At 39.8% G+C, this 24,928-nt stretch overlaps 1 protein-coding gene and 1 long non-coding RNA gene across 2 annotated transcripts; both read left to right on the top strand.

The window, feature by feature from the left end:
- The first annotated feature begins 147 nt into the window (after positions 1-147).
- Positions 148-22,685, top strand: galns (galactosamine (N-acetyl)-6-sulfatase). The gene is made up of 14 exons (XM_079555332.1): positions 148-274; positions 386-509; positions 1,432-1,506; positions 1,585-1,687; positions 2,029-2,172; positions 2,367-2,433; positions 2,997-3,124; positions 3,552-3,688; positions 3,770-3,873; positions 6,385-6,527; positions 6,750-6,852; positions 10,039-10,160; positions 20,974-21,091; positions 22,195-22,685. Exons 1-14 carry the CDS (start codon positions 155-157, stop codon positions 22,279-22,281), a joined length of 1,575 nt encoding a protein of 524 aa, XP_079411458.1. The 5' UTR covers positions 148-154; the 3' UTR covers positions 22,282-22,685.
- A 500-nt stretch (positions 22,686-23,185) lies between these two features.
- Positions 23,186-24,102, top strand: LOC306961632. The gene is made up of 4 exons (XR_013792784.1): positions 23,186-23,346; positions 23,571-23,726; positions 23,809-23,904; positions 23,996-24,102. It is a non-coding gene; the product is annotated as an uncharacterized lncRNA (long non-coding RNA).
- The last annotated feature ends 826 nt before the right edge of the window (positions 24,103-24,928 follow it).

The raw sequence follows: 24,928 nt of genomic DNA, 5'->3' as shown, positions 1-24,928 counted from the left end.
GCTTTGTTATTCAAATATAACTAGCAAAATACCAAAATGAAAAACATTAAAACCGTTGGTTGTGTGTGTGCTTTGTGCGCATGCCTGGCATTGAGGGAAAAAAAACACACACACACTTCACTTCCTCAAATGCTCACATGACCTGACTCCAGCTATGAGAAGACTGTCTGTTTTTACTTCTTTGAGTCTTGTATTTTCAATAATATGTTTTCTTCTCGCAAATATAGCGTCAGGGGCTATGCCTCCAAACATCATCATTATGCTTATGGATGACGTGAGTATTAGTGAATCTCTGTGCCTTTATTACTATGTACTGACAGTGTTCTTTGGCTTGTGTTTGTCCTTTTCGCGTCTATATTATTAATAATACCATTTCAATGTGTAGATGGGTTGGGGAGATTTGGGAGTCCTTGGGCAACCCTCCAAAGAGACTCCTAACCTGGATGCCATGGCTGCTCAGGGGATGTTGCTCCCCAATTTCTACACTGCAAACCCACTGTGCTCTCCTTGTGAGTGTCCTTGTGTTATTTAAATGGCAAACCAGTTGTTCTTTCGTGCGATGCCAGATAATGTCACATCTTTGAATTGTCACAAAAGTTTTTGTGATTTCCTCTTGCCAAATAAACACGATTACTTCACAGCCTTAGCTTCTAACCTTTTAACAACTTGTAAAGAGGTGCTATTTACTGTGACGTTTCAGAGCCAATACATTCCGTATCGCAATACAATGAATATAGAGTTCCGATCAGCAATGTCAATACTTTATTCTGAATAAAACTAAATAGAAAGTGGACTTTTTGAAACTTACAAACCAAATATGACAATGATGAGTAAAATATTTGAAAAATTGCAAAGGTACATTAAAACTATGGCTGTAGTATAATACAAGCATTTTCTCTTTTGATTAACTTAATATTAATCAATAACTAAGCCGATCGAACAATAGTGACCAGCTCTTAAATATTTGATTTGCCTTGTGTCTCTGAGTTTGGGTCAGTCGCTCAATCCTGAAACACACTAGTATGCACATATGACAAAAGTATAACCTGTATTATTATGTAAGTACGTTAAGACATGTATTGAGAGACATGTTGCGATGTCCATCCATCCATCCATCCATCCATCCATCCATCCATCCATCCATCCATCCATCCATCCATCCATCCAGGGGCTTCTGAACCGCTCTTTGTCTGACCCGTCACCGTCACCTAGGACCTGTTTGCCATGGGAGACCCTACCAGGGGCACGAAGTCCCTGACAACAGCGCTCCCAGGATCATTCGGGCACTCAAACCCCTCCACCATGTTAAGGTGGCGGTTCATGGAGGGGGCGATGTACATCACAAAACAATATTGTGTATTAAGTAAATTAGCTTTAGTTTTGAATGATCCTCATTGGCATTTTTATTAAGATCAACTTATCTCTTCATAGCTAGAGCTGCTCTTCTTACTGGGAGGCTGCCAGTCAGAAACGGTTTCTTCACCACCAATGCACATGCCAGAAATGGTATGACACTATCAAAAAAGTATCCAAGACACACTTTCTATCACATGCAATATGGACATAATATTTGCATTTTTACAGCATACACCCCACAGGAGATAGTAGGAGGAATCTCTGAAGATGAGATTTTGTTACCACAGATGCTTAAGAAGAGGGGCTATGTCAGCAAGATTGTTGGCAAATGGTATGGGCATTTTTTTTTTTTTGACAATTTGCATTTAGTCACTTCACACAACAATTAGTGCTGTTCAATGAAAATGTATTCATTGTTCTAGTGAATACTGATAAGTAAAATTATTATTTTAAGTTGCGCACTTTAATTCATCTGTTGGAGAATTTTACGATACAATATCACAGTGGTTCTCAACCTTTTGAGCCACGTCCCCCCTATTATTATGACTGCTGTTGTTCGTGACCTCCACAGGGCAGGTTGTCTATTCACACTACATAGTAAAAGGGGAGAACCACTGTAACAGTTTAGAACATCTTCCACTTATGTTTCTTATGTGTCCTTATGTATCGCAGGCATCTTGGCCACAGACCCAAACACCTCCCTTTAAAACATGGTTTTGATGAATGGTTTGGTGCTCCAAACTGTCACTTTGGCCCTTACAAGAACACAGACCGACCAAACATCCCTGTTTACAACAACAGTGAAATGATTGGAAGGTAGGTCGTATTTAAACTCTCACACATTGGTTTAACCGGCCTGGCCAATGCTTAAATAAAGGTTTAAAATCTTTGAAAATTCTTTTCCTTTAATTTTTATGTACTGTCCAGCTGTGCTTGTGTATTTTATGTTTCCCAAACAACGTTAGGGTGCTAGTGTGATGGAAAAATATTGCTGTGACACTGTTTTGCAGGTACTATGAGGAGTTTGAGATTCACAGAGACACTGCAGAATCCAATCTTACACAGATCTACTTGCGGGTGAGTGTCAAGTGACTTGCTGCACATCTGTAAATAGCCTTTTTTTTTTTGGCTTTTTAATTTGATTTGAGTAAGGGTTTGTCATTAGAGGTCTCTGTCTGTTTGGATAAGTCACATATATTGTCTATATTTAACTCTTGTGTAAAAGTTTTAAAAACGTAATCCTGTGTTTCATGGTTCTAAGCATGTCAGTGTTGAATTGTGACAGCAGGAGGCGCTGGTGAGGGGCATAGGGATGATTTATTTAGGACATTCATGTTTAGTAGGTACTTTGGGGAGAGCTTGTTTGAAAGACAGAAATCAGCAGAAAACAGCAAGTCCTTTTCTGTTATGATTCTGAAATTCTACGCAAAAGTCTACAACATAAAATATCTAAAATAAGTGAGCAAAAATGTTTTCACCCCAATGTTTCTCCGCCCCCCTGAGGCCTAGGAAGTTGTGGGAGGGATTTTTGAATCACTTCCGGTGAAAGTCATTATAGATGAGATATAGACAGTTCTATGTTTTGAAATGTGTAAACAAGTAAATTCATGTTGTTAAGGTGTGGAATATTTCTTATACAGGAAGGTTTGGACTTCATACTGCGTCTGAATCAAGCTCAGAAGCCCTTCTTTCTGTACTGGGCGCCTGATGCCACTCACGGCCCAGTATACGCTTCCAAAAAGTTCAATCGAAAGAGCGAGCGTGGGAGGTACTGTCACTTTACTCATATTTTACTAGAATTATAAATACTCAATGTACACCCAATTGAATCTGTCCTCTCTGCCGCTGGAAAGCCTCTGCATGTGAACAAATCAATAGATGGTTGCAATTACAAAATAGAAAGTTATTTAGGCAGTGCAATATTTATAAATAATTAATAATCATAATAATCTGCCAACCCTGAACTTTATACCTCCAGAATCACATGTGTTCTGAAACACATGTGATTCTAGTATTCATATCAGTTCATATATATTTGTGTTCCCTCAAATGTTAACAACCCAGGACACATCTGAAATGACACCTTATCGCAATTATAATTCTTGCCAGAAGAATAGCAAATAGGTATTTCATCAAAATCATGCAACCCCCCCCACTCTGTTGTGTTGTTATAGTTTGATTTGCATTTGCTGCAGGTATGGTGATGCTGTGATGGAGTTGGACTACAGTGTTGGGCAAATGTTGGCTTTGCTGAAGTCTCTTGGAATTGATAATAATACTTTTGTTTTCTTCACCTCCGATAACGGTGCAGCTCTGATATCAGGGACTGAAGGTAAGTTTAACCAAAGCTTGTCTAATTATTACAACTCTTTCAAAATAAATAAAACAATGTTAATATGTTTGTGCTTTTCAGGTGGCAGCAACGGGCCTTTTCTCTGCGGGAAGGAGACGACTTTTGAAGGAGGAATGAGGGAACCAGCCATAGCTTATTGGCCTGGACATATCAAAGAAGGCACAGTAAGAGAGTGATTTTAAACTTCCAAGTACAAGAATGAACTAAGACACCAAGGGCAATGTTCGGATCATGTTTATCAAGAGCACACAAATGTTTAGATCTTTCCCCTCCTGTTTCCTATCAGCAGAGTTTGCAAAGGAAGAAGTCATTTCCCTTTCACTTTTCTGTCTTGTCCAAATTGCCTCTTTGAGACTATCTGACGCTTAACCAACAATGTGAATCTTGAACACTAAAGATTAACAGTTTGATTTTTGCAGCGTGTGTGGGCGCATTTTACTGTTTCCTTAAATACTGTATTTTTGGCAAAAGCTGATGCCCCAACTCTTTACCCCCCTTCCCAATTTAACCCCCACCCACACAGTGATCCTCTAAGCCTATGCATTCTGCAAATGACTTTTAATTGTATTAGGGGCAGCTGTGACACGGGGCTGTGACGCAGAGGGATTTGGTGGGAGCGCGCGGAGGCTGCAGTCTGCAGTAAGCCTTGCCCCTGGCTCATCTCACAGGGGTGTGCTGCGGCCTGATAGCACTGCAGAGGAGCCAGGGAGAGGGGGATTGGGAGCGTCTTAAGCGGCTAATCTGTTTGGTTGTTTGCTGAGGTTGGATTGAGCTGTAATGAGGACTTCAGTATCTGAATATGCCAGGCGCGCAGGATAAAGGAACGAGAGGAGGAGGGGGGCAAGGAAGGAAGCAACTAAGAAGTAATGGAGGTGGTTGGTGTAGGAAAACCGGAGAAGCTGGCACTGCCAAGCTGCCAGGAGTGATTTTACGTTTGCAATGCTCTGCCACATTTTAATTGACCGCTGTTTTTACATTTGCATGTGCAAGTGTGCAGAACAAGTCTGTGTGCTTTGTTTCATCCCACATACCAATGTAGATGCTTGATTAGTGGTGTGTGTAAACAGAAACCCCATATTGAAGTTAATGCAAACATATGTACAGTGACGTACAGCATTACATGTGTGTCACATGAGTGACTCCCTGCACATGTGGATCCACAGATTCTCCTTCAGGCTTTCAAAGGTTGTGATGACAAAGCTGCTTTGTTGGACCTATACTGTAGAATAGATTTATCATTTTTGCTGCTTGGGCAAAAGGACAAAGCCAGAGTGGGGCTCTTTTATTTCTCATACTTGTGAAATCTCTGTTGATCTGCAGTCTATAGTTTGTAAGCTTTTAGAACAAAGCATCGAAGGCAACAAAAAGCAATTGTTTAAGGGATTTGCAGCAGGCTTTAATATCAAAATGGACACACAAACATGCAGTGCATTCAGATAAAGTGATGAAGCTGTTCTGGAAATGCGAAGGCGTCTATTGTAAAGTTTATGTCACAAAATTTGAACAATTGAAAATTGTCAAAGGGATGTAGTGGAATGAAGCTGCCTGGTGCATAGAAGCAAAGCATTCCCTCAGTGCCTAAAGAGGCCAAGGCCCTGCGCACAGAGCTGGGGGTGTGGGCGGGTCCTGGCCCTGCACTATTGTAGTGTATCCCATTTTCTATTGTTGTGTTTTATCAGACTGTGGACACATGAACAGAGCAGCAATAATAGGGATTGAAGCACTGGTTTTGTGCTAACCAGCAGGAGTCACATCTGAAGAGGGATAACACTGAACGTGATGAAACAAAAGAAGCATAATAACAAAATAGCCCCCAAAAAAGGAATACATTATTATATTTAATAGTTTTAACAATGACATGTGAACATTCTCCTTAATAAAAATCTGTTGATACACAAAGTGTAAAGAATAGAAAAATCTAAGTGAATTTATTTGTTAGTTTTTAGTTATAAACTACATGCCAGTTACTCAATTCTTGTGTCCTTTTGTCCTGTCTTTAGTTCTGTGCAGGCGGGTCCTGCATTTTGTGCATATGTGTGTGAGAGGGACTTTTAAAAGTGAAAAATGGAGAGGAGCTAAATGTGTTTGTGTGAGAACGAGTGTCTGGATGTGCTGATAGATCAGGGAATGCATTGCAGAGTCTTTTCTGCAGCTAGTTCAGTGGCTACAGAAGAAAAGGGAATTCATTTCAGTGCTCAGAGTTAGTGTGTGCGAGTGGAGCAGAGTGTGTGCGGGTCGCCGATAGCAGCAGCGGCACATGGTGGTGCAGCTGCAGAGGCCTGATAGTGCTATCTGATTGTGAGCGTGCCGTCTCCCTCTAAGGCTCGCTCAGGAGAGAATGGAACGGAAGATCAAGGATGACAGCGAAAAAATGGCATTTTATCTGAAAATAGTTCAAAGTTTATAAATAAAATAAAGCTTTTCAGTGGGACTGGGAGAGGGAGATAAAACAGCCGCTCACTCCAGCTCTAGCGCCTGCCTGGGCCGTGTCCTCTCCGCACTTTTACCATGTCCTCTTCCTCTAAACTCATTTAAACACACATTTGGAGATTTTAAAATAAACTGTAGGCCTAGTACATTAGGTCCACACTTTGTATGCAAATGTTGTAAAAACACAGATTAGTTTTTTCTGTGAAGTGTTACTGGACGTACCACTAACATGTTTTGAATTGCAGGTGAACTTTCAGCTCTCCACTGTAATGGACCTGTTTACCACAAGTCTCGCTATAGCAGGCATTAAACCTCCCAATGATCGAATGCTGGACGGACTTGACCTGACCCCTGTCCTGCTGAACAACTCAGACTCACTGAAAAACAGGTGCCAACCATCACAAGACCTAAGTGTGACGTGTTACACTCATTAATCAGGATTGTACAGTGGATTTATTGATGTAAATTTTGAATGAACAGTTGTTTCTCATTTCTTTTTAGTAGCATGTTGCTTGCTAAACACAAAAAAGATCAATAATACAATTGATAGATGTGTAAACTATAATACATGTATATCATATGTATAATGGCAAATGTATTTATTTTCCAGGCCTGTTTATTTTTACCGTGGGAATGAGCTGATGGCTGTGAGGCTTGGTCAGTATAAGGCCCACTACTGGACCTGGAGTAATTCCTGGGAGCAGTTTAAAACCGTAAGTCGTCAGCCTGTACTAACTCTGGTTTATTCACTCACCCTTTTGTCTCTGCTAATCTCCTCTCACCACACAAACACTTTCTCTGCTGGTGTTATCTCTAAAATGCCTCATCAGTTGACTGCTGTGTACATCAGAGCATAATGAATATTAATGAAGAGCCCCCACATCAGCAAACTTACATCATTCATCAAGTAGTTGACGTGTTTGTTAACTCCAGTGGTTTTTTTCTGTCTGTCTGTTTATATGGCCCACTCCCTGCTGTAGTCATTCTTTTTGACATCATGGCGCTTAAAAGACAGAGACAGCAGTGTCTCTGCACTAATTACTTCAACAGAGCTGATTATATTTATCAGAGCAACAGTCGGATCTGACTCTAAGGCAGGACATGAGTGTGCGTCTTTGTCCATAAAAACATGTCCCACTCTCCTTTACTTTGATCCAGTTTGTTTTATGCCCCATCGGTCGCTTAAATTGCTCTCTCCTTCAGGGCCGCTGAATCAATAGTGGCCTCCTTTATCAACTCATGTGAACTGAAGTGGAACTTCACAAATAATGGTGTCTGATTGCCTGTGAGTTGCCTATTGATTGGTGTGTGTACATGAAAGAGAGGAAGAATAGGAAAAACATGCTCATGCATGTTGTGGTGTCCGGCTGAAATCCTTGGCTCTGTGTTGTCTGAGGCCAAGGAAATGTTTTTACAAATTATTTACTATACAGTGTATTTGACATTCTGTAACAAGTGGATTTATCCATTGTGAGATCAATAAAGTCTTATCTTATCTTATTCAGTCAGTTACATTGATATGCAATCAAACCACAAGTTAATCTGTTCAGCATTAAAAAGAACTACAGCTCTGTTCAAAGCCTTTTCACCCTAAAATGCCTGATAGTGAATATTTGTTGAATTTGTATTCCCTGAGACCAGAAAAAATAAACAGGGAAAAAACAAAATTGCCGGTTAATAGCTGCTGAAAGTGTTGCTCTGTCCGAGATGCGTTTATGCGGCTCATCCATGGGGAAAATGAGAAATTTCACAGGGTTTAAAATACTCAACAAGTCCTCCAGGGGCAATACTGTGATGTTAATATGCTCAAAAACGTATAAGGAGAAAAAGATCACAGACCTTCCTTGGATTATACACTCAGCTATCCGGCAGTATTGCTGTAATGGCAATTTGTTGTGACAAATGAAAACTGACCGTACACCATCCTATACAAGCAAGTTGTCTCGTTTTTGTTTTATAATTTACTGTATGTTAAAAATGTCTGTGCGCTTAACTTACACAACATGCAATTCAGACAGACAAACATTTTTTTGTTAAATACAGTATAAATAAACAATGTGGAGTAATGAATTTGTTGGATAAAATAATTCCAAAAGTTACAGAAGAAAACTTTGATTTCTTCCTCACGCTTCAGAGCAGCTGAAGAATATTACCTTTTCCAAAAAATCCATCTGGCCACCCCTGGGTGTCTCTGCACCTTATCTCGTAATAGCGAGCGCTCTGTTCCAGTCTGAAAGCAGCCTAGTTGTATCCATAGCATTAATGTCAAGGAAGATAGGGAGTTCTTCTATTCAGTCTCACTACAAGAGACAGTTGGAGAGATACACACAGCAAGCCTTTTTCTCGCCGCTCCTCTGGGATTGGACTTTTTTTTCCCCTGCATTTCTAAGCTGCTGGCTTCAGAAGACAGGACAAGTCCTGATCAGACGAGGTTGAGCGGGGCGGGGGGTATCTATCTACTCACACTCGCTCGCTTCTATATGTATTTCAAGGTGCTCTGTTTAGTGATCACAGAGGGGTGCAGCAACAGTAGCTTACAGATGAATGCGTTCTCAATATTACTTCATCAGAAAGTGTGTGTCGGTGTGTGCTGTGTGTTTTGAAGGCGGCATCCGCACATCTCCAGGGGGTTGTGGAGGAGTGAGTGTGACTCAATCAGCCTGTGATCACCGCCAGACTCTGGGGAATGGAGTCAGGGGCAAGGCTCACAGAAGTTGGAACTGAAGGGGGGATAGCAGCACATACAATAGTCCTGCTACAGTATATGAGCTGTATGTGAGCGGTAGTAACTAGTGACGCCGTAATGATGACGCTGTTCGTTTTGTTGTTGCTCTAGTTTAGGCATTGGCAATGAAGCAATTTCTATTTGTTGTTTGCATTGGAGTTTGGAGACAAGATTTTTGTGTTGAATGATATTGAATGAGTGAATTGAGTGAGTTGAATGAGTTGAAAGCTTTCAGTTTTGTTTGAGCTGAGATTTATTTTAACCTCTTACCACGCGCCTTTGTGTATTTTCTCCAGTTCCAGTTTTACCCAAATCTAAAAGCATCTGGACTATAGCTTACAGCCTATACGTATGCCAGAGTAACGCCTCATTTGAAAGCTAAGACCTACAAACTGATCTAAACGGAATCTTTTTCCTCGTGTTGTTGCCATATTGTTGTCACTTTTTTCACGTTCTTTTTCATCTCATTTTTGTTTAGTTTTGTTACACCGTCATCACTTTTTTGTGATATTTTGTTGCTCTTGCACTTTTTTTGTTTTTTGTGTGGCTTTTTTATTGTGTTTTTGCCACGTTTTGTTTTGCATTTTCATCCTTGTTTTTTTTCTTCTGGTTCTCTTCACTATTTTGACACTTTTTTCAAGAAGCTTTTAGATTTGGGAAAGCCAACCTGGAGATGATGTGTTCTGGTGGGGGTTAAGAGGTTAAAGGTCTGTGATGTCGATGTTCATGAGTAAAAAGAAGCAGTTCATAAATTTAAAAAAGCCATGTATTTCTTTTTAATCTTAAATTTTGAAATCAAAACATAAATCTAGATTGATCACCATGAGGAAATAAAAGTGTGATTATTTTTTGCTATATCGCGCACCCCCAGGTTATTTTGTTGCTTTGTACAGTAAATAATTGTATATGTGTTAATGCTGCACAATTAATCACAATTGAAGCAATTTTCTCTTTGAAGGGTTGCATTTGGACAGAAATCACAATTACATATTTTTCCAACTTTGCGGAGCCGTTATATAAAGTGCCCTTGCATATTCTGTGGTCCACTGTTGTCGTTTGTTTTCATTAAGATGATTTTAGATGTTTTTAATCTGACAGTGGAGATGTTCAAAATGCTACAAAATGTGCACAATTTTGATCTCTTTGCATATTGTTCTTCTTCTGTGTATTGCAGGGGATTGACTTCTGCCCTGGTCAAGAGGTGCCTGGTGTGACCACACACAATCAAACCAACCACAGTCTGCAGCCACTCATCTTCCACCTGGGACGAGATCCCGGAGAGAAGTACCCAATAAGGTCAGTCATTTCTATCCAACTTACTACACAGATTAACACAGACCAATGTGGATCCCAAAAAACACTTCGCCAATAATATTTCTCACATCTGTAAATATTATCGTAATGAGTGTCATTAAACAAGGCAGAGCCACAGCTTATACACATCTTTGAGTATGTTAAAGAATATATGAGCAAGCTCGAATCAGAAACACGGATAGATGAAAACCAATATGGGAATTTTGAAGGTTATGAAAATCGCTATGGTCACTCCAAAACGGTGATAGTCATCAGTTCACAAACTATCAACCTTTTTCTATAGTTTCTCAATGATCAAAAGCTGTTTGTTGCACATCAAAGGACAGTTTACTTCATGATAGTCAACACCGTTTTAGAAACAATTGGTCAACTGCTCATAGACTGACTGACCTAATAGAAGATAGAAAATAGACCACAACAGGAGCATCACTTGAGGAGTCCCTCAAGGTTCAGTATTTGGACTAATACCGAACAGTTTCTGGTATATATTAACCATCTGTGCCACACATCGTCAAAATTTACATTTATATTTTTTGCAGATGACACCACAATATTATCCTCACGCCAAAAATCTGCAGCTGCTTGTGACTGAGATCACAGTTGTAAATGATGATGATCACTACATTTAATGCATCACAAAAGTTATGTTATTTGGTTAACATAAGAAGGATGTGCAGTTTCAAATCAAAATTGACAACGTCGAAATAAAAAGAGTAAAAGAGTATCAATTCCTTGGAGTGATTCTTTGTCACAACATCAGCTGGATGCCACAAATAAACAGTATATGTTCTGAATTAGCAAAATAATATTGCTATTATGAGCAAGTTTAGATATTTATTAGACCAGCAAGCTGTCCTCATCTTGTACTGTTCGCTTATACTTCCTTACCTCAGTTACTGCACGGAGGTCTGGGATATTACCTACAGTAGCCACTTGGAGACTTTAGACTGCAAAAAAAAGCCATTAGGATAGTGCACAACATTGGGTTCAGGGGCCGACACACTGTTTACAATATTTAACCTTCTAAAACTAAACTAAAACTTCTAAATGTGCTTTTAATCGTATTTAAAGCTAGAGCTACCCAACTGCCTAGCAATATTCAACAATGGTTTATCAATACAGAAGAACATTCTGCAATTTGCGGGGAATGCTTAATTTCAAGGTGCACACTGCACCTTGTTTGTACTACCCTCAGGAACCAATGTATCACTTGAAGAGGTGTAAAACCTATGGGATGGCTTAAAGGATTCAATTTATGTCAATTTGCAAAACAATATAAGTATCTTATTATACCAAATAACCAATAATCGTCACTTATGCCGGTGTGTAGTACTCATAAAAGAGTATAGGATATATATATAGGATATATAAATATATATATTTTTTTCTCTGTAATATACAGTAGTTAAAAGTTGAGCCACATATCATCTTATGCTGATACAACTACTGTCACCAATGTCTCCATTTGAAATAAAAAATGAAAATGAGGAAATTGAGATAAACGAACAAAGCAAATTTGCTGTTTTGCTGCTTGTTACCATTGTCATTACTATTACTACACACACTAAACAAAAGAGAATTAGGGCAGACAAGACACATTAAAACATGGTACTAATAATTATTAATGATAATGATGAATTAACTAATTAACTAAAATATAGTAGTAAGTATAGGTGGTGACTGGTTATGTCAGATGATTGGTATTTGTTTACAGCAGGTGTAAGCTCACTACATTACCAACTTACCACTTACATACTGCGTTTTGATATTGTTATATTCTTTCTCTCCATTCTCGTATTTATACTTACTACTTATACCCTAACTCTAGTACATGTTCATGTTAATGCCAGTATGACTTTGTTCATATGTGTTAGTGTCAGTGTTAATGTTATCCTTTATGATCCTATATTTAATCATGGAAGCACATTTTTAATACAGATGTGGATGTTCTGCTTTGTACAATAGAACTCTTAGAAAATAGAAAGCTCTTCCCACGTCAAATGCTGCAAATTGTAAGGTTTATGTGACTGATTGTGTGGCTGATAATGTAGCAGGTACACGCTCGTGGTTGTGTGTGCCTGGGTATGAAAATGGTACACGTGTACTTTGCATATTTTTATTGAAACGGGTAAGCTCAGGAACAATATAAGGAGGAACAATATTTCAATGTAATGTAAATTGTGAGATGTTGTTATTATTTGTGTTCTTGATGGGAAATACATGTGTAACAGTGGAATGCATGAGTATTGATAGTATTGAATATGGGGTAAGCGCACATAAGCTTCTTGCTTCAGCCTACTCCCTTTGAACCTCCATTACTGTGTGGTTTCTGTAAGAAAACAGGAATGTAAACAGCTCAAATAAACAAAACTTAACTACTATTATGACAACTACACCTACTAATGATCGCTAGTACTACTTCCCTTTTCACAGAATGCAAGCTTAAGAGTTAAGTCCGTTATGCCATACGGGTTTGGTTTGGAAATCTGTCTGTGCAATCTCAAACCAACCTTTTAAATCTTATGAAAACTGCACAAAAGACAGTCAGAAAAAAACAATAGGTCTGCCTTAAAGGAATAGGCCACCGTTTTTACATACTGAGATATGTTCTTACCTCACTTTAGTCGAGTTAATATATCCCCGTCTGGTCTTTGTCCGTGCGCTCTGTCAAGCAAACGGAGCACATACGCAGCCTCTCCCACATGTCATATAAGATAAGATAAGATGATACTTTATTGATCTCACAGATGGAGAAATTGCATTCGATGAGAGAGCATCCGGCAGCAGCACCCATTCAGTGCGCACCACTCTTTTTCCACTCTTTTTTTTCTTTGGTGAAAGATCGTTGTGTCGCGGCCGCCATCTTCACTGTTTTGGTCACAGGAGAAGCAATTGTTGATGGGAAATCCGTAGACGATGACCACGGCGGTGGAGCTCTTGCGCTTGGCCACGATGTTCTTGGCCACACAGGTGTAGTTGGCCGTGTCGGACAGACGCGCCTGCTTGATGATCAGGTTGTGGTCCACGGTGATGTAGAAGTTCCTGTCCTCGGCCGGGTCGATGATCTCGTTGTCCTTCAGCCACTCCACCCGCATGACCTTGGAGGATAAAAAAACTGTAGCTGCCCTCTGTCTCCTCTGATCATCTGAAACGGTGCACCGCCTCCTGGGCTTGTCCCCGTCTCAGAGCGTGGTGTCCTGCACTGGTCAGCTCCACCTCGTCCTTCCTCTTCCTCCTGCACAGCTCCCTCCACAGTCTATCACCATCTCCTCGTTGGTCCCTTTTGTTGTTTCCTGTAGCTCCTCTTGTGACGCCTCCTCCGTGCTGCAGGTGTGGGGGCTCTTGGTGCCTCTTCACTGTTCAGTGTCTCAGAAGAAGATGTTTGTAGATCTCAAATGGGTTTATCTGATAAGCTAGCAGTTTGTTTACCTTCAAAAAGCTGCTTTCTTCAGGACCATTTTGGACTCTCAAAGTAAAAAAATCCACCAAACCTCCACAAAACACGGTAAAGACGTACAAAAGTATCCAGAAAAACAACGTGGTTCGCTGAAAATGGCAAACAATTCACTGAAAAAGGCAAACAATTCAGCTGCACCTGGAGAGAGGGAGGTCACTTCCTGTTTTCACGTCGCCAAGGCGAAATAAAATCTTCTAATCTAAAAAGACTTCCCCCGCTCACTTCCGTCAATAACCTTTAGGAGTTACTGCGCGGACGTTTTGCTCCTCGTATCATTACGCCTCACAATATAGTACCCCTTTTTATCTGCTTATAAAATCGACATGCTACATTTCTGTGTAAATATACTTCGCATGAAAACACTTCACGTAACTTTATTTAAATAGGGAACACGTGGAAGAGCTTGGTAGCTTCTATCGTGAGCTTTTTTGGAGCTATATGACATGTGGGAGAGGCTGCGTATGTGCTCCGTTTGCGTGACAGAGCGCACGGACAAAGACCAGACGGGGATATATTAACTCGACTAAAGTGAGGTAAGAACATATCTCAGTATGTGAAAACGGTGGCCTATTCCTTTAACCTCTCCCTGAGAAAATTGTAAATGATCCAGCCCATGTGCTAAACACAGAGTTTGAGATTTTTCCTTTTGGCCGTAGGTTCAGGTTGCTGAAGTGCAAATAAAACACATTTGAAAATGTATTTATTCTGTCCTTCATACGGTTTGTGAATAAGAATGTATAAGAGCATTTCACAATTTGATTATTGTTGTAATTTCTCATTGTTATCTTCTCTCTGTGTTTATTATGTTTTGTGTGGTTGTATCTGAAGCAGCACCATGTGCCCACCATGTGCCCATTGAGGGACAATACCATACCATGGCATACCTGAGAGTATCCCAGTAAGCATCCCTCGCGGTTGCCTCTGGCAGGTTGTGTCACTTACCTGTGCACCTGTGATAGTACTACAGGACTTAGAAAAAGACAAAAACTCAAAGGAGCTCTATGGATTGGATGTCTGTAGCGAGTAACCAAGTGGTAATTATCCCCATGGCAGGTAAATCGTGTAGGCATTTTCAGGCCGGTGCACTGCAGAAGTCCCCAGCCAGAGCCCCATTTGCCGCAAACTCATACACAGAGTGACGACACCACTACTGCTTATTATAATGATCACGACTTCATACTGCTTATTACTTGTCCTATTTCCCCATATTTAAATTAAAACACAATACCATAAGAACTAAGATATTTCTGTCTGTTTCTAACACACAGTTTGTCTTTATACACGTAAGATCAATTGTGATTTCGTGGTATAGAAAGGTGGCAGTGCATTGATTTGCTCAGGTGCTGTGCGGCTGATTACACGCTCCTCTTTGTGATTGCAAACAGCTCAGTGAAGATCACAATCTGCCTCTCGACCCTCTGCAGGTCACACATGCAGGATAAATGGTTCGGGTCTAAATTGAGACCGAATGCTGTTTAATGGAGTTTTGTGTGTGCCTCTGAGGAGAGTTAAGAAGCTCTGAGGACACAGGCAATGACAACTCAAAATAAATTATTAAACGGCACGATAAATGTGATCATATTATTATCATATTATAGACCCACTTTCAACCGACCACATGATTATTCATCAACATATTGTAAACCGATTTTGCGTTCGACCCTGTTATTGTATATAATTAATATCAGCATTTCCCCCTGTTTTTTCTGTGGTTTGAGGCACTATCATAAGTCCTGCTCTCAAAATCAAAACAATAAAACAGTTATTGTAACAAGGCCCAGTAACCACTAAAATTATCTCCGCAAACTACTTTTGGATACAGACCCATCATTATAATAATTAAAAATAGTTATAATTGTACATGTTTTATTGAGGATTATTTTAAGTGATTTTGTAATTAATTTTGTATCATTTTGAATATTGATCAATACGCAAGATCCCGGCCTCGTCTGGCGCATCTTTGAAGATTGGGCCCTCTAAGTGTGATTGGTTCTCAAACTTTTCGCATCAAGTACTAACCTTGCATTGCAAGCTGGACCTCGCGAGATCTGAATAAGAGGTTAACCGATATATCGGCCCAATATTTGGGGATTTTACAATATCGGCTATCGGCCGTTCTAACGCTGATAAAAGCCAATATCTCCGGGACTGAAAGTGATAGAAACTTCCTGTTTGCATTGGAAAGAGCGAATTCAGGGCTTTAAAACGAGTCCTCCCACAACTCCATGGGCGTCAGGGGAACAGAGAAACATTGCAATGAAAATTGGTTAGCTACAAGTTTGTTAAATACAAGTTTCACTAAACCTCAGTCAATATGGACATGCTGCATGCCATTTTGAAGCACAGAACTTGGAGAATCCAATCACCAAGTTAGTTTTAACCTCCACAATTGTGTTTTGATTGCTGCACAAAATGCAGCAGCTAGCAACAGTATGCTAATGCTAAAGGCTGCATTAATGCTTACACCAACTAATCAAAGCTGGGACAGAAACTATTGAATCACCTAAAGTAATAAAGTAAAATCGGCCACTACTGGAGTGGCCAAGTATTTATGGTTTTACAGGATTATAGACCAAAAATACTGGTCAAAAATATCGGCCGAACGTATCAGCATCGGCCAATAAAGGCTTGAGCTCACACCCACCGGGCTTTGATCCTCAGGACCAGTCACATGAGAATAGGCCTGGGCGATATAACGATATATCAATATATTTTTAAATGAGATATGACATTAGACCATATCGTGTATATCGGGATATTTCAAATTCAGACATTAATACATTAACATAAAGAAACAGGTAATCTCAAGCCGATTTTTAAAAAGTTTATCTTAAAGTGAGCACTTTATTTTGTTATCTCTTTATAGATAAACACTGCCCTCAGAAAAAGATTTATTTAAATGTACACTTTATGGAGCTTTGTTATACAATGTCTATGTTTACATTTTAGAGTGAGTTTTCAATAAAACTACTCGTATTTGGCTTTGACTTTGACTTAACATTTCATTTCACAGCTCTCACTTTGTGTAAAAAATATTGGGATATGTGTCGTATATCGATATTCAACCTAAATATATCGGGATATGACTTTTGGTCCATATCGGCCAGCCCTACGTGGGAGCATAACTGTGAGTGGGTGGGTTTTACACACTCGCAACAACAGGCTCTTTTACAAACAACAACACGGAGCGGCTCAGGTCTGACACCCAAACACAATTTCGTTGTACAGTTGTACAATGACAAATAAAGTACTTACTTACTTACTTAGATGACCGACTTCCAAACACACACTTGCATTCTCTAAAACTAAATAGTGAATTGTTTTGAGACTATGTGTGAATGGCTAAAACCAATCATGTTTGATCCAATCAGCAGCAAATATCCCCCAAAGTCCGTCCTCTTCTCTTCCCGAACAATTGAAACGGGAGCCTTTCCAGAATGATATTACCTTCTAATGAAATTTGTATATCCAATCCAATCCAACTTTATTTCTATAGCACATTTCATAAACAAGAGTTTCCAAAGTGCTGCACAAGAAAATAAAAACAATAAGAATAAAACATTAAAAATTTAAAAATTTAAAAATTTAAAAATTTAAAAATTTAAAAATTTAAAAATTTAAAAATTTAAAAATTTAAAAATTTAAAAATTTAAAAATTTAAAAATTTGATAAAACCACACAAATAAAACACAGACAATATATATATCAATCTAGCTTCTACCAGGTCATCTAAGAATTATTATTATTATTATTAAAGATTATCTCTATTTAAAATGACTAATTCTCTGAGCACTACCTGAAGACTCCTAAGTGACACCATTGGTGCACATATAACAGTTTGAAAACCACAGTTATATGCAGTTGCAGATTTGTGTTTAAAATGTGCAGCCTCTTAATACTTACATTTAACTCTGGCCTTAATCAACAGTTTGACCTTTCTTCTCTCACTTCTTCATTCAATTCACAATCTCACATCGGTTTCTTTTTGTGAGATTGGATGATAAAACTTTAATGTTGTTTTTCATTTGGCACACCTTTTAGTCGTGCTATTTACCTTGAAGAATAAAACAGGTGAAATCTAATCAGTATGCAGCGAAGCAGTGTGGCTCTAACAGTGAGCGCACACACGAACCTACAGCAACCCATAAAACGCCAGGCCGTATTTCAGAAGGGTCAGTGGAATCGGTTTACAAGGTCAAACTTCACATCTTTCTGCCTGATCCTCACAGCATTTGAATAATTTTACTCCAGTAAACATTTCCTTAAGGCGATTTCTTTCACTGCTTGTTGTTTTTAACATGGATGGTTTGAACGGATCTCATTTTGAAAAGAGACAAATCTTCTTTCTGGTTCTCTGTCCATAAAATGACTTTAAAAAACGGTTGGGATTGGGTCTAAAAGACACGTGGAGGGCCTCACTGAGGAGAAAACTAGATCAAGCATCTCAGCATTAACCAGAACAAAACTGTCCAGTGTTTCCTCTGGTAAAGACAAAACTCACTCTATCTTTTCCCTAAGTGGTCTGCAAATGCTTCAAAGAGAGAATCTGTGGAGTTAAAATGAGATTTGTTAAAATCAGGATTTTAAATATGAGTAATAATGATGATATAATAATGAGGACTATTTTGTGGTAGCTGACAGTTCTCACTGAAGTCTCCCACTGGATAAAACCAGTGATGTAAAGGAACACACAGTAGTGGTCAGAGACAGCCAAGTCAACAAAGATGACACTCCAGTGGACAGTGTGTGTGTGTGTGTGTGTGTGTGTGTGTGTAGGTGTGTAGGTGTGTGCGTGTGTAGGTGTGTAGTGTGTAGGTGTGTAGGTGTGTGTGTACGTTTTTTTGTCCGCGTGCTCCTCAGTCCCCCAGCTGGACCAACCGCCCAGATATCATTAATCTCTGTCTGCACCTAAAGAGCCACTTAAGATGATGTAGGGGCTGTCTGTGCACATACCTTCAGTACTGTGGCAGGGCTGTGATGTAGCAGGCTCCGCACACAGGAGCGCAGGCCTGAATCTAATGCTGCCTATTAAATCCGAAGGGGCTAGTGTGTGGAGAATGAGTGTAAGTGTGTGATAGTGATGGTTTTCCTCCGCTGATATTGACATTTGGAAAGTCTAGAAACACAGGTTAAGTGTGTCGCACCATCTAAAGACCTTGCAGTTACAGATGTAGTTATGTAGCGACTAGCGAGTGTACATACAAAAGCCCCAAAGCCTGGGTAAATGTGTTAACCTGACTATTGTTCTACAACCTACATTGACGAGCCTTGTGTCGGTGGTGGTCTCTGACTCGAGCTCTGGAGGTCCATGTCTCCTTGCTCTCTACCACAGTGGATCCCATCTGGTGCTGCGCCTCTCCCTGCTTTCTCCTTGTGCATCCCTGACCTGTGTAGCCATAAGGTTAACTCATCCTCCGCTCTGAGCCGCAGCAGCCTGGCTCTGTCTCCCCGGTCCCAAGAGCCCCCCCTCGGTCATCCCAGGCACAAACCAGGCCCCTCTCTCTGCAGGCAGCACGGGCTCAGACTGGCCTCATCTGCTGCCCGCCACCAAGCTCTTGTATCGCCAATCAATAGTCCTCAGCGAAGTGCTCAATTTCCACTGGGGAGGAGAAGGCGCGGAGGGGAGAGGAGGGGTGTGGGCGGGGCAGATGTATTTGATTGTCTCCTCTATTCCCCCACCTTCTGCTCTGTGCTTGTGTGTGTGTACGTGCGCAATCCTGTTATGAATCAGTAATCAGAGTGGTGACACACCTGAGCAATGCCCCCATCCCCCTTGGGTGCCATACATTATAAATCAAAAGACTCCATTTGCATACAGGGTGCTTATTATTCCAGATTTTGCCTCTACACCACTAAGCTAAGGGTTATAATCATGATAATGAGCTGTGCTGACTACGGGCTTTTCATTATGTGTTTGCGGAGGGGGCATAAACAAATGATATTATTAGTTTTTTTGATTTAGAGGGGCACACTGTGAAATTTCCAATGCATAGACAAAACAATAGAAACTTTTTGTCCAGTGCAAGTTTCTGGGTGCGTGACCGTGCTTGGCTTGCAGACACGTATGCAGGAATTGAATGCTTAATGCACTCTGATAAATCTCCCTTACATTTACTTGTAATAAGATGCTTTATCAGTTATCGTTAAATGAATCTCAGCTATCGGGAGCGGGAACAGATAGTAGGGAATGAAATATCCCCCTCGCTGATTGGGATCATGGGGTAGCAGAATTTGCGATTTTAGATAAGCTGAGGCAATTTCATCTGCATCCATGTTTTCCACTGAAAGGAGGAAGATTTCTCTTTATGTGCTGTGGGTCAAAACTCAAACATCGGCAGCATGCACATGACGAACGTGGCACACAGAATGAGACTAATTGCAGCCAAAGCCGCACCAGTCGAATAATTGTGGGGTAAAGTAAAGAGAGAGTATCAGGGAAAGGAGCAGGTGCTGGCTGATGGAGGAAGCGTGTTGCCCGGTGGGAGATTTGCGAGAGAGGCAAGGGGGGGTGAGCTGGACAGGGCCTGGGGTTATTACTCTAATTGACACTTCACCTCAGGCACATGCACATGGTCCCCGGGGGCCAATCAGAGGGCTGGCTCGGAGCGCGGGGAGGAAGCGGCGCTGGCACAGGTGCTGCTGCCGAGTGTATCAGGGGTGTAATTGCACTGCTCATATTTGTCTATAGTGTGTCACCACCAGCGCAGTGCCCAATCCCCCAACACACACACGCAGCCATTAACCTACAGGTCCTACTGTGAGCAGCGTTCCTTTGAAAGCCTTCGGGGCCCCATGTTTTACACTCTGAATATAATAATGCACAGAGGTGCTCAGGCTCGCCGTGTCCAACAGCAGTAATTGAGAGACAGGGGATGGGATAGGGGTTACACAGGTCACCCGCTGAGTGGGTTTTCCCAGAAGCGGCATGAGCAAATGACCCATATCTGTGCATTATTTCTGTTTTTGTTATTTGTTATTGTTCTCTCATTGAATGCATAAAGCTAACACAGAATGTAAGCATTAACAAGAATATGTTTGGATATGAATGTTTGTAAGTGATGCTGTTCGTTGGGTTCAGGTTTTTGCCCATCCTGTTTATTACTGTTTTCAGGGCTGCACAATATGACAAAAAATAATAATATTGCAATAATGATATTAATGTAATATTTCAGTTCAATATGTCCAACAAATTAGAAATAAATTTGGAAATTCATGACTAAAATAGATCTTGCACATTTTTACGTTACAACGGGTTTTGGTTTTACTTACACTGAACTGTTAGTAACAATTCTGTTCACCTGGATAACAAAGAACTTGTGCCAATCTGTGTTTTTGCAGCGTGCTGTCCAAAGAGTACCTGGACGTCCTGAAGGCAATCACGCCAATTGTGCAGAAGCATCAAAGAGAGCTGATACCTGGAGTTCCACAGCTCAACATGTGTGACCGGGCTGTGATGGTCAGTGCAATGAATGTACTTTGATTTACACAAAAACTCATCCACTCACCTTGTTTTAGTTTTTTATTTCTCACGACAAAGATCCTGGATAAGTGGTAATAATAGAAAAAGGTTCTACTATATGGTACCTACCTTTGTTTTTTGATACTTGCACTTAAACAATCAGTATGTCCACAATCGCTTAGTCATTACCTATACAAGTGATTCTCAACCTTTTAGAGCTGCAGCCCCCAATGGGGTTTGTGAATTTATTTTAAAATAAATAAGTTAGTTGAAAAAAATTACAAACTGTAGATAAAAAAAAATTAAATTATTATTTGTACTATACCGTCTGACCCACCAGACTTCAGAACTTGGTATTATGGAAAGAAAACAGTTAGTTGGTACATTATTTATTATTAAATCACTACGTACTCTGGGTATTTTAGTCATTAAGTCATTGTGCTGTGCACTGTTCTAATTTGTTGTACTTGTATTTTATTCAGTACTATAATAGTTCATGACACAATCAGGATTTAGGCTCAGATGTATGTTTTCTAAAGGTGAACAATCGATTCATGTTGTAGCATTGCCCCCATGTGGTTAACCATGTAATCACAACTGGAGGCTGTGGATATCCGTTTATGCAAAAAAACAAGAATTGCTCTCAATTGTGGGCAGATATGAAATGTTTCAGTGGGAGAAAAAAGGTTCACTCCATTATTTATTAGCGCTAAACTTGGAGAGAAGGGGGAACTTGGCCTAATAGCATAAACATGACATACAGAGCTGTTCAGTGGAACAGATTGTCCTCTGCCAGTAAAAGAGCAAACAAATTAAGATGATTTTAATGACCTTTCTACCAACATGTCCCCTTAAATCATGAGTATGTTCTTTAAAGCTATTGTTGGGACAAAATTACTGTTTTATTGCAATTTCTATTCTTCACTTGTAGTGTTTAAGGTTTCTGTATGTGTTCTTTGTATTTTATGTATGCTTCATTGTGTTGTGATGGATGCCAGGAATACTAGTGGCTACCCTAGTGGCAATCCTAATAACAAATAAACCTCACAAATCATACACAGTCACAAATAATACTCATATATTGATATTTATTCTTACAGAACTGGGCTCCCGAAGGCTGTGAGAAACTGGGAAAGTGCCTGAAGCCTCCAGAGTCCAATCCCTGGAAGTGTGTGTGGCCGCACTAAACCCAAACTGCAGGGACGAAGCACAACTTGCACAAAACTGTTTTATATAATGTTTGTGTAAATCATGGGAAAACTGCTTCTACACTCCTCGTTAAGGGAACAAAGCATATATTTTTTAGAAATAAAAAATATTGTAATACAAAATGGGTTGAAAGTTGAATTGTTTTTGTATTATCTGTATCACACTACTGCTTCCTTACATTGAAAGTGCCTGTTGCACTTTTCTTTACATTTTTATTTTAAAAGTTTTTGTTTTCTCTGTTGGAGGAGGTGGGTAGAGAAGCCACAATCTTTACTTGAGTAAGAGTAGCGTTCATGTGATATAATGATTAAAGCAGAAGTAAAAATGTCGCCATTCAGAGTTGCTCAAGTGAGAGTAAAAAAGTATTTGATATACAAAAGAACAATAAATCTTATCTTAACTGTTTGAGCATGAAAGAGGGAAGAAGTGACATAATCCCATTGACAAAACAAAATAATTGCTTTATTATTTCCATTGGTCAAATCAAACTTATTGACATTGGGAAGAATAACCAAATATCTTACTCAAGTATTGATTTAAAATCAAATAATTGACATAAAGTGGTCTAGCACAGTAGTTCCCAACCTTTTCTGTCTCGTGTACCCCTTGAGTCGTTGATTTATACTCCGAGTACCCTCTACCTCGATTATTCTGCCAACTATGTGGTTGGAAAACACTGAACTAGTGGATTAATTTCACACATGTAACTGTTCATCTGTTTTCAGTCATGTTTACTTTCTGTATGAGGAACAGCTTCTGATTCAAAGTGAATAAAGACATGGTTGGATATGGTTGGTGTGTGATTACCAGCGCCTCTCCATTCTACTACTGCATATGTATTGTGGCATTTTAAAGTAAAAGCATGTTTAGAAACTTCAAGTCATTTCCTCATGTCAAAGGAAATTGCTTGATACAGGAAACGGAGTGAGCAACATGTTGAGCCTGGCAGTGTCATGTCAGCGGGCCACAGCGAAACACCACTGATGGAAGTGGACGTTGCTTTTCTCAGATCCACCAGAGGGATCCTGAAACTGGCTCAGATGGTAAGCATTCACACGCTATATTAACACCAACTTCTCGATTCAAGAAATGGCACTTTTGTCCACAGTTGTGTTTAAATGTGTGTGACGTGAACGTGTCACGCTCCTGTCCAATATTGAGTACAATGCTGCCCTCTGCGGGACGCCAGTGACGCTGCCATATGATAACTTAATTTTAAAATGAATGTGATTTGATTGACTTTTTAAAGAATATTTGTCTTCTATAGGCAACCCTTTTTGCGGCGTTTGTGAGTTTCAGCGTGGCCTCGACACCAAAGTACATAACAGCCACGGCCATAGAGTGCTTCCTGGCCTTGGCTCTGACAATACTGTACACACTGAAGCTCAACAAGAGGATTGAGTTCTTGTTTTGGCCTCTGATTGTAAGTTTTGTGTAAGTAAGGTCAATGTTAATCTCATGTTCTTCAAATTTAAAGTTTGTTATTATTATTCCTCTTTTTCTAGGATGCTTTCAACTCACTGTTCGGATCCGCCTTCATCTTAGTCTTGAGCATAATTGCAATGGTCACATTCACTCTCGCAGGAACACTGGCTGGAGGGGTAACACATTTAAACTACATCACATCTTGTTTTAGCAGTTTCATTGCCACCCTTTTGCACTAAAACACTGCTCATTTCTTTCCCTTCACAGATTATTAGTTTCATATCATCTCTACTGCTGGGTGCAGACTGTTACTTGCTTTGGAAAAACATCACTCTCAACAATCCAAGAAGTAGTGATGCTCCTCAATAAACTTTGATTTCTAACCACATGCATTTAAAATACTTAGTTCAAAGGTTGTCCTGTCTGATGACGGGTGCACGAAACTTCACTCTTTCTGGGGTGAAGTAGAAAACATTTGTTTGGGAGCTTCGTTTTTGCTTCATTCTAGAAATCAAAGGTGACAATGACATGTTTACTGTGCAAATAAGGCCACGAATAGATTTAATTAAAGACCCTACACCCAATATCTTAAAAGTAGTGGAATGAGATATTTTCCCCTTCTTCAGTGAACTGTAAAAGTAGACATTTGTGAATTGTTTTAAAGCTTTTGTCCCCACTCAATAACTCGCAGGAAAGTTGTTCTTCGCATTATTGTGACAGTGATCCTGAAAAGTGACCCAAATTGTGAAATGTGCTTTTAAACTCATCCTTGACTTGATGCTAAAATGTGTTTGGAAAGGCCTGTCAATAATTTAATGAAATGGTACAAAACAAGAGGTATGTTAAAGGACTCTTGCGTTTTACGCATTAACCCTGTTCTATGGCTTTATTGGCAGTGGTGCATTACCTATTCTATTTAGAGTAGTTTTACCACTCAGAACTTTTACTTGAGCTACACTTGAGTATTTGTTTGATGTATGTATATCTTACTTGACTAAAACCAAAGCTACTCTTACCACTGTGTGTGAATCTGTAAGTGATAAAAGCTCTGTGTTGACTTGAAAAAAGTAAAGTTTGTGTTTCTTGTACACTATTTTGATTCTAATTCTATTTGTATTGTGTTCTCTATGGAAATTTACTTTATTCTATGTTTGTTGGATTACATAGTAGTAGTAGTAGTAGTAGTAGTAGTAGTAAATG

Source organism: Gobius niger (genome assembly GCF_951799975.1).
Source record: "Gobius niger genome assembly, chromosome: 4".
Lineage (NCBI taxonomy): Eukaryota > Metazoa > Chordata > Actinopteri > Gobiiformes > Gobiidae > Gobius > Gobius niger.
The sequence above is the reverse complement of the archived record's forward strand: the minus strand, read 5'-3'. Positions and strand labels throughout refer to the sequence as shown.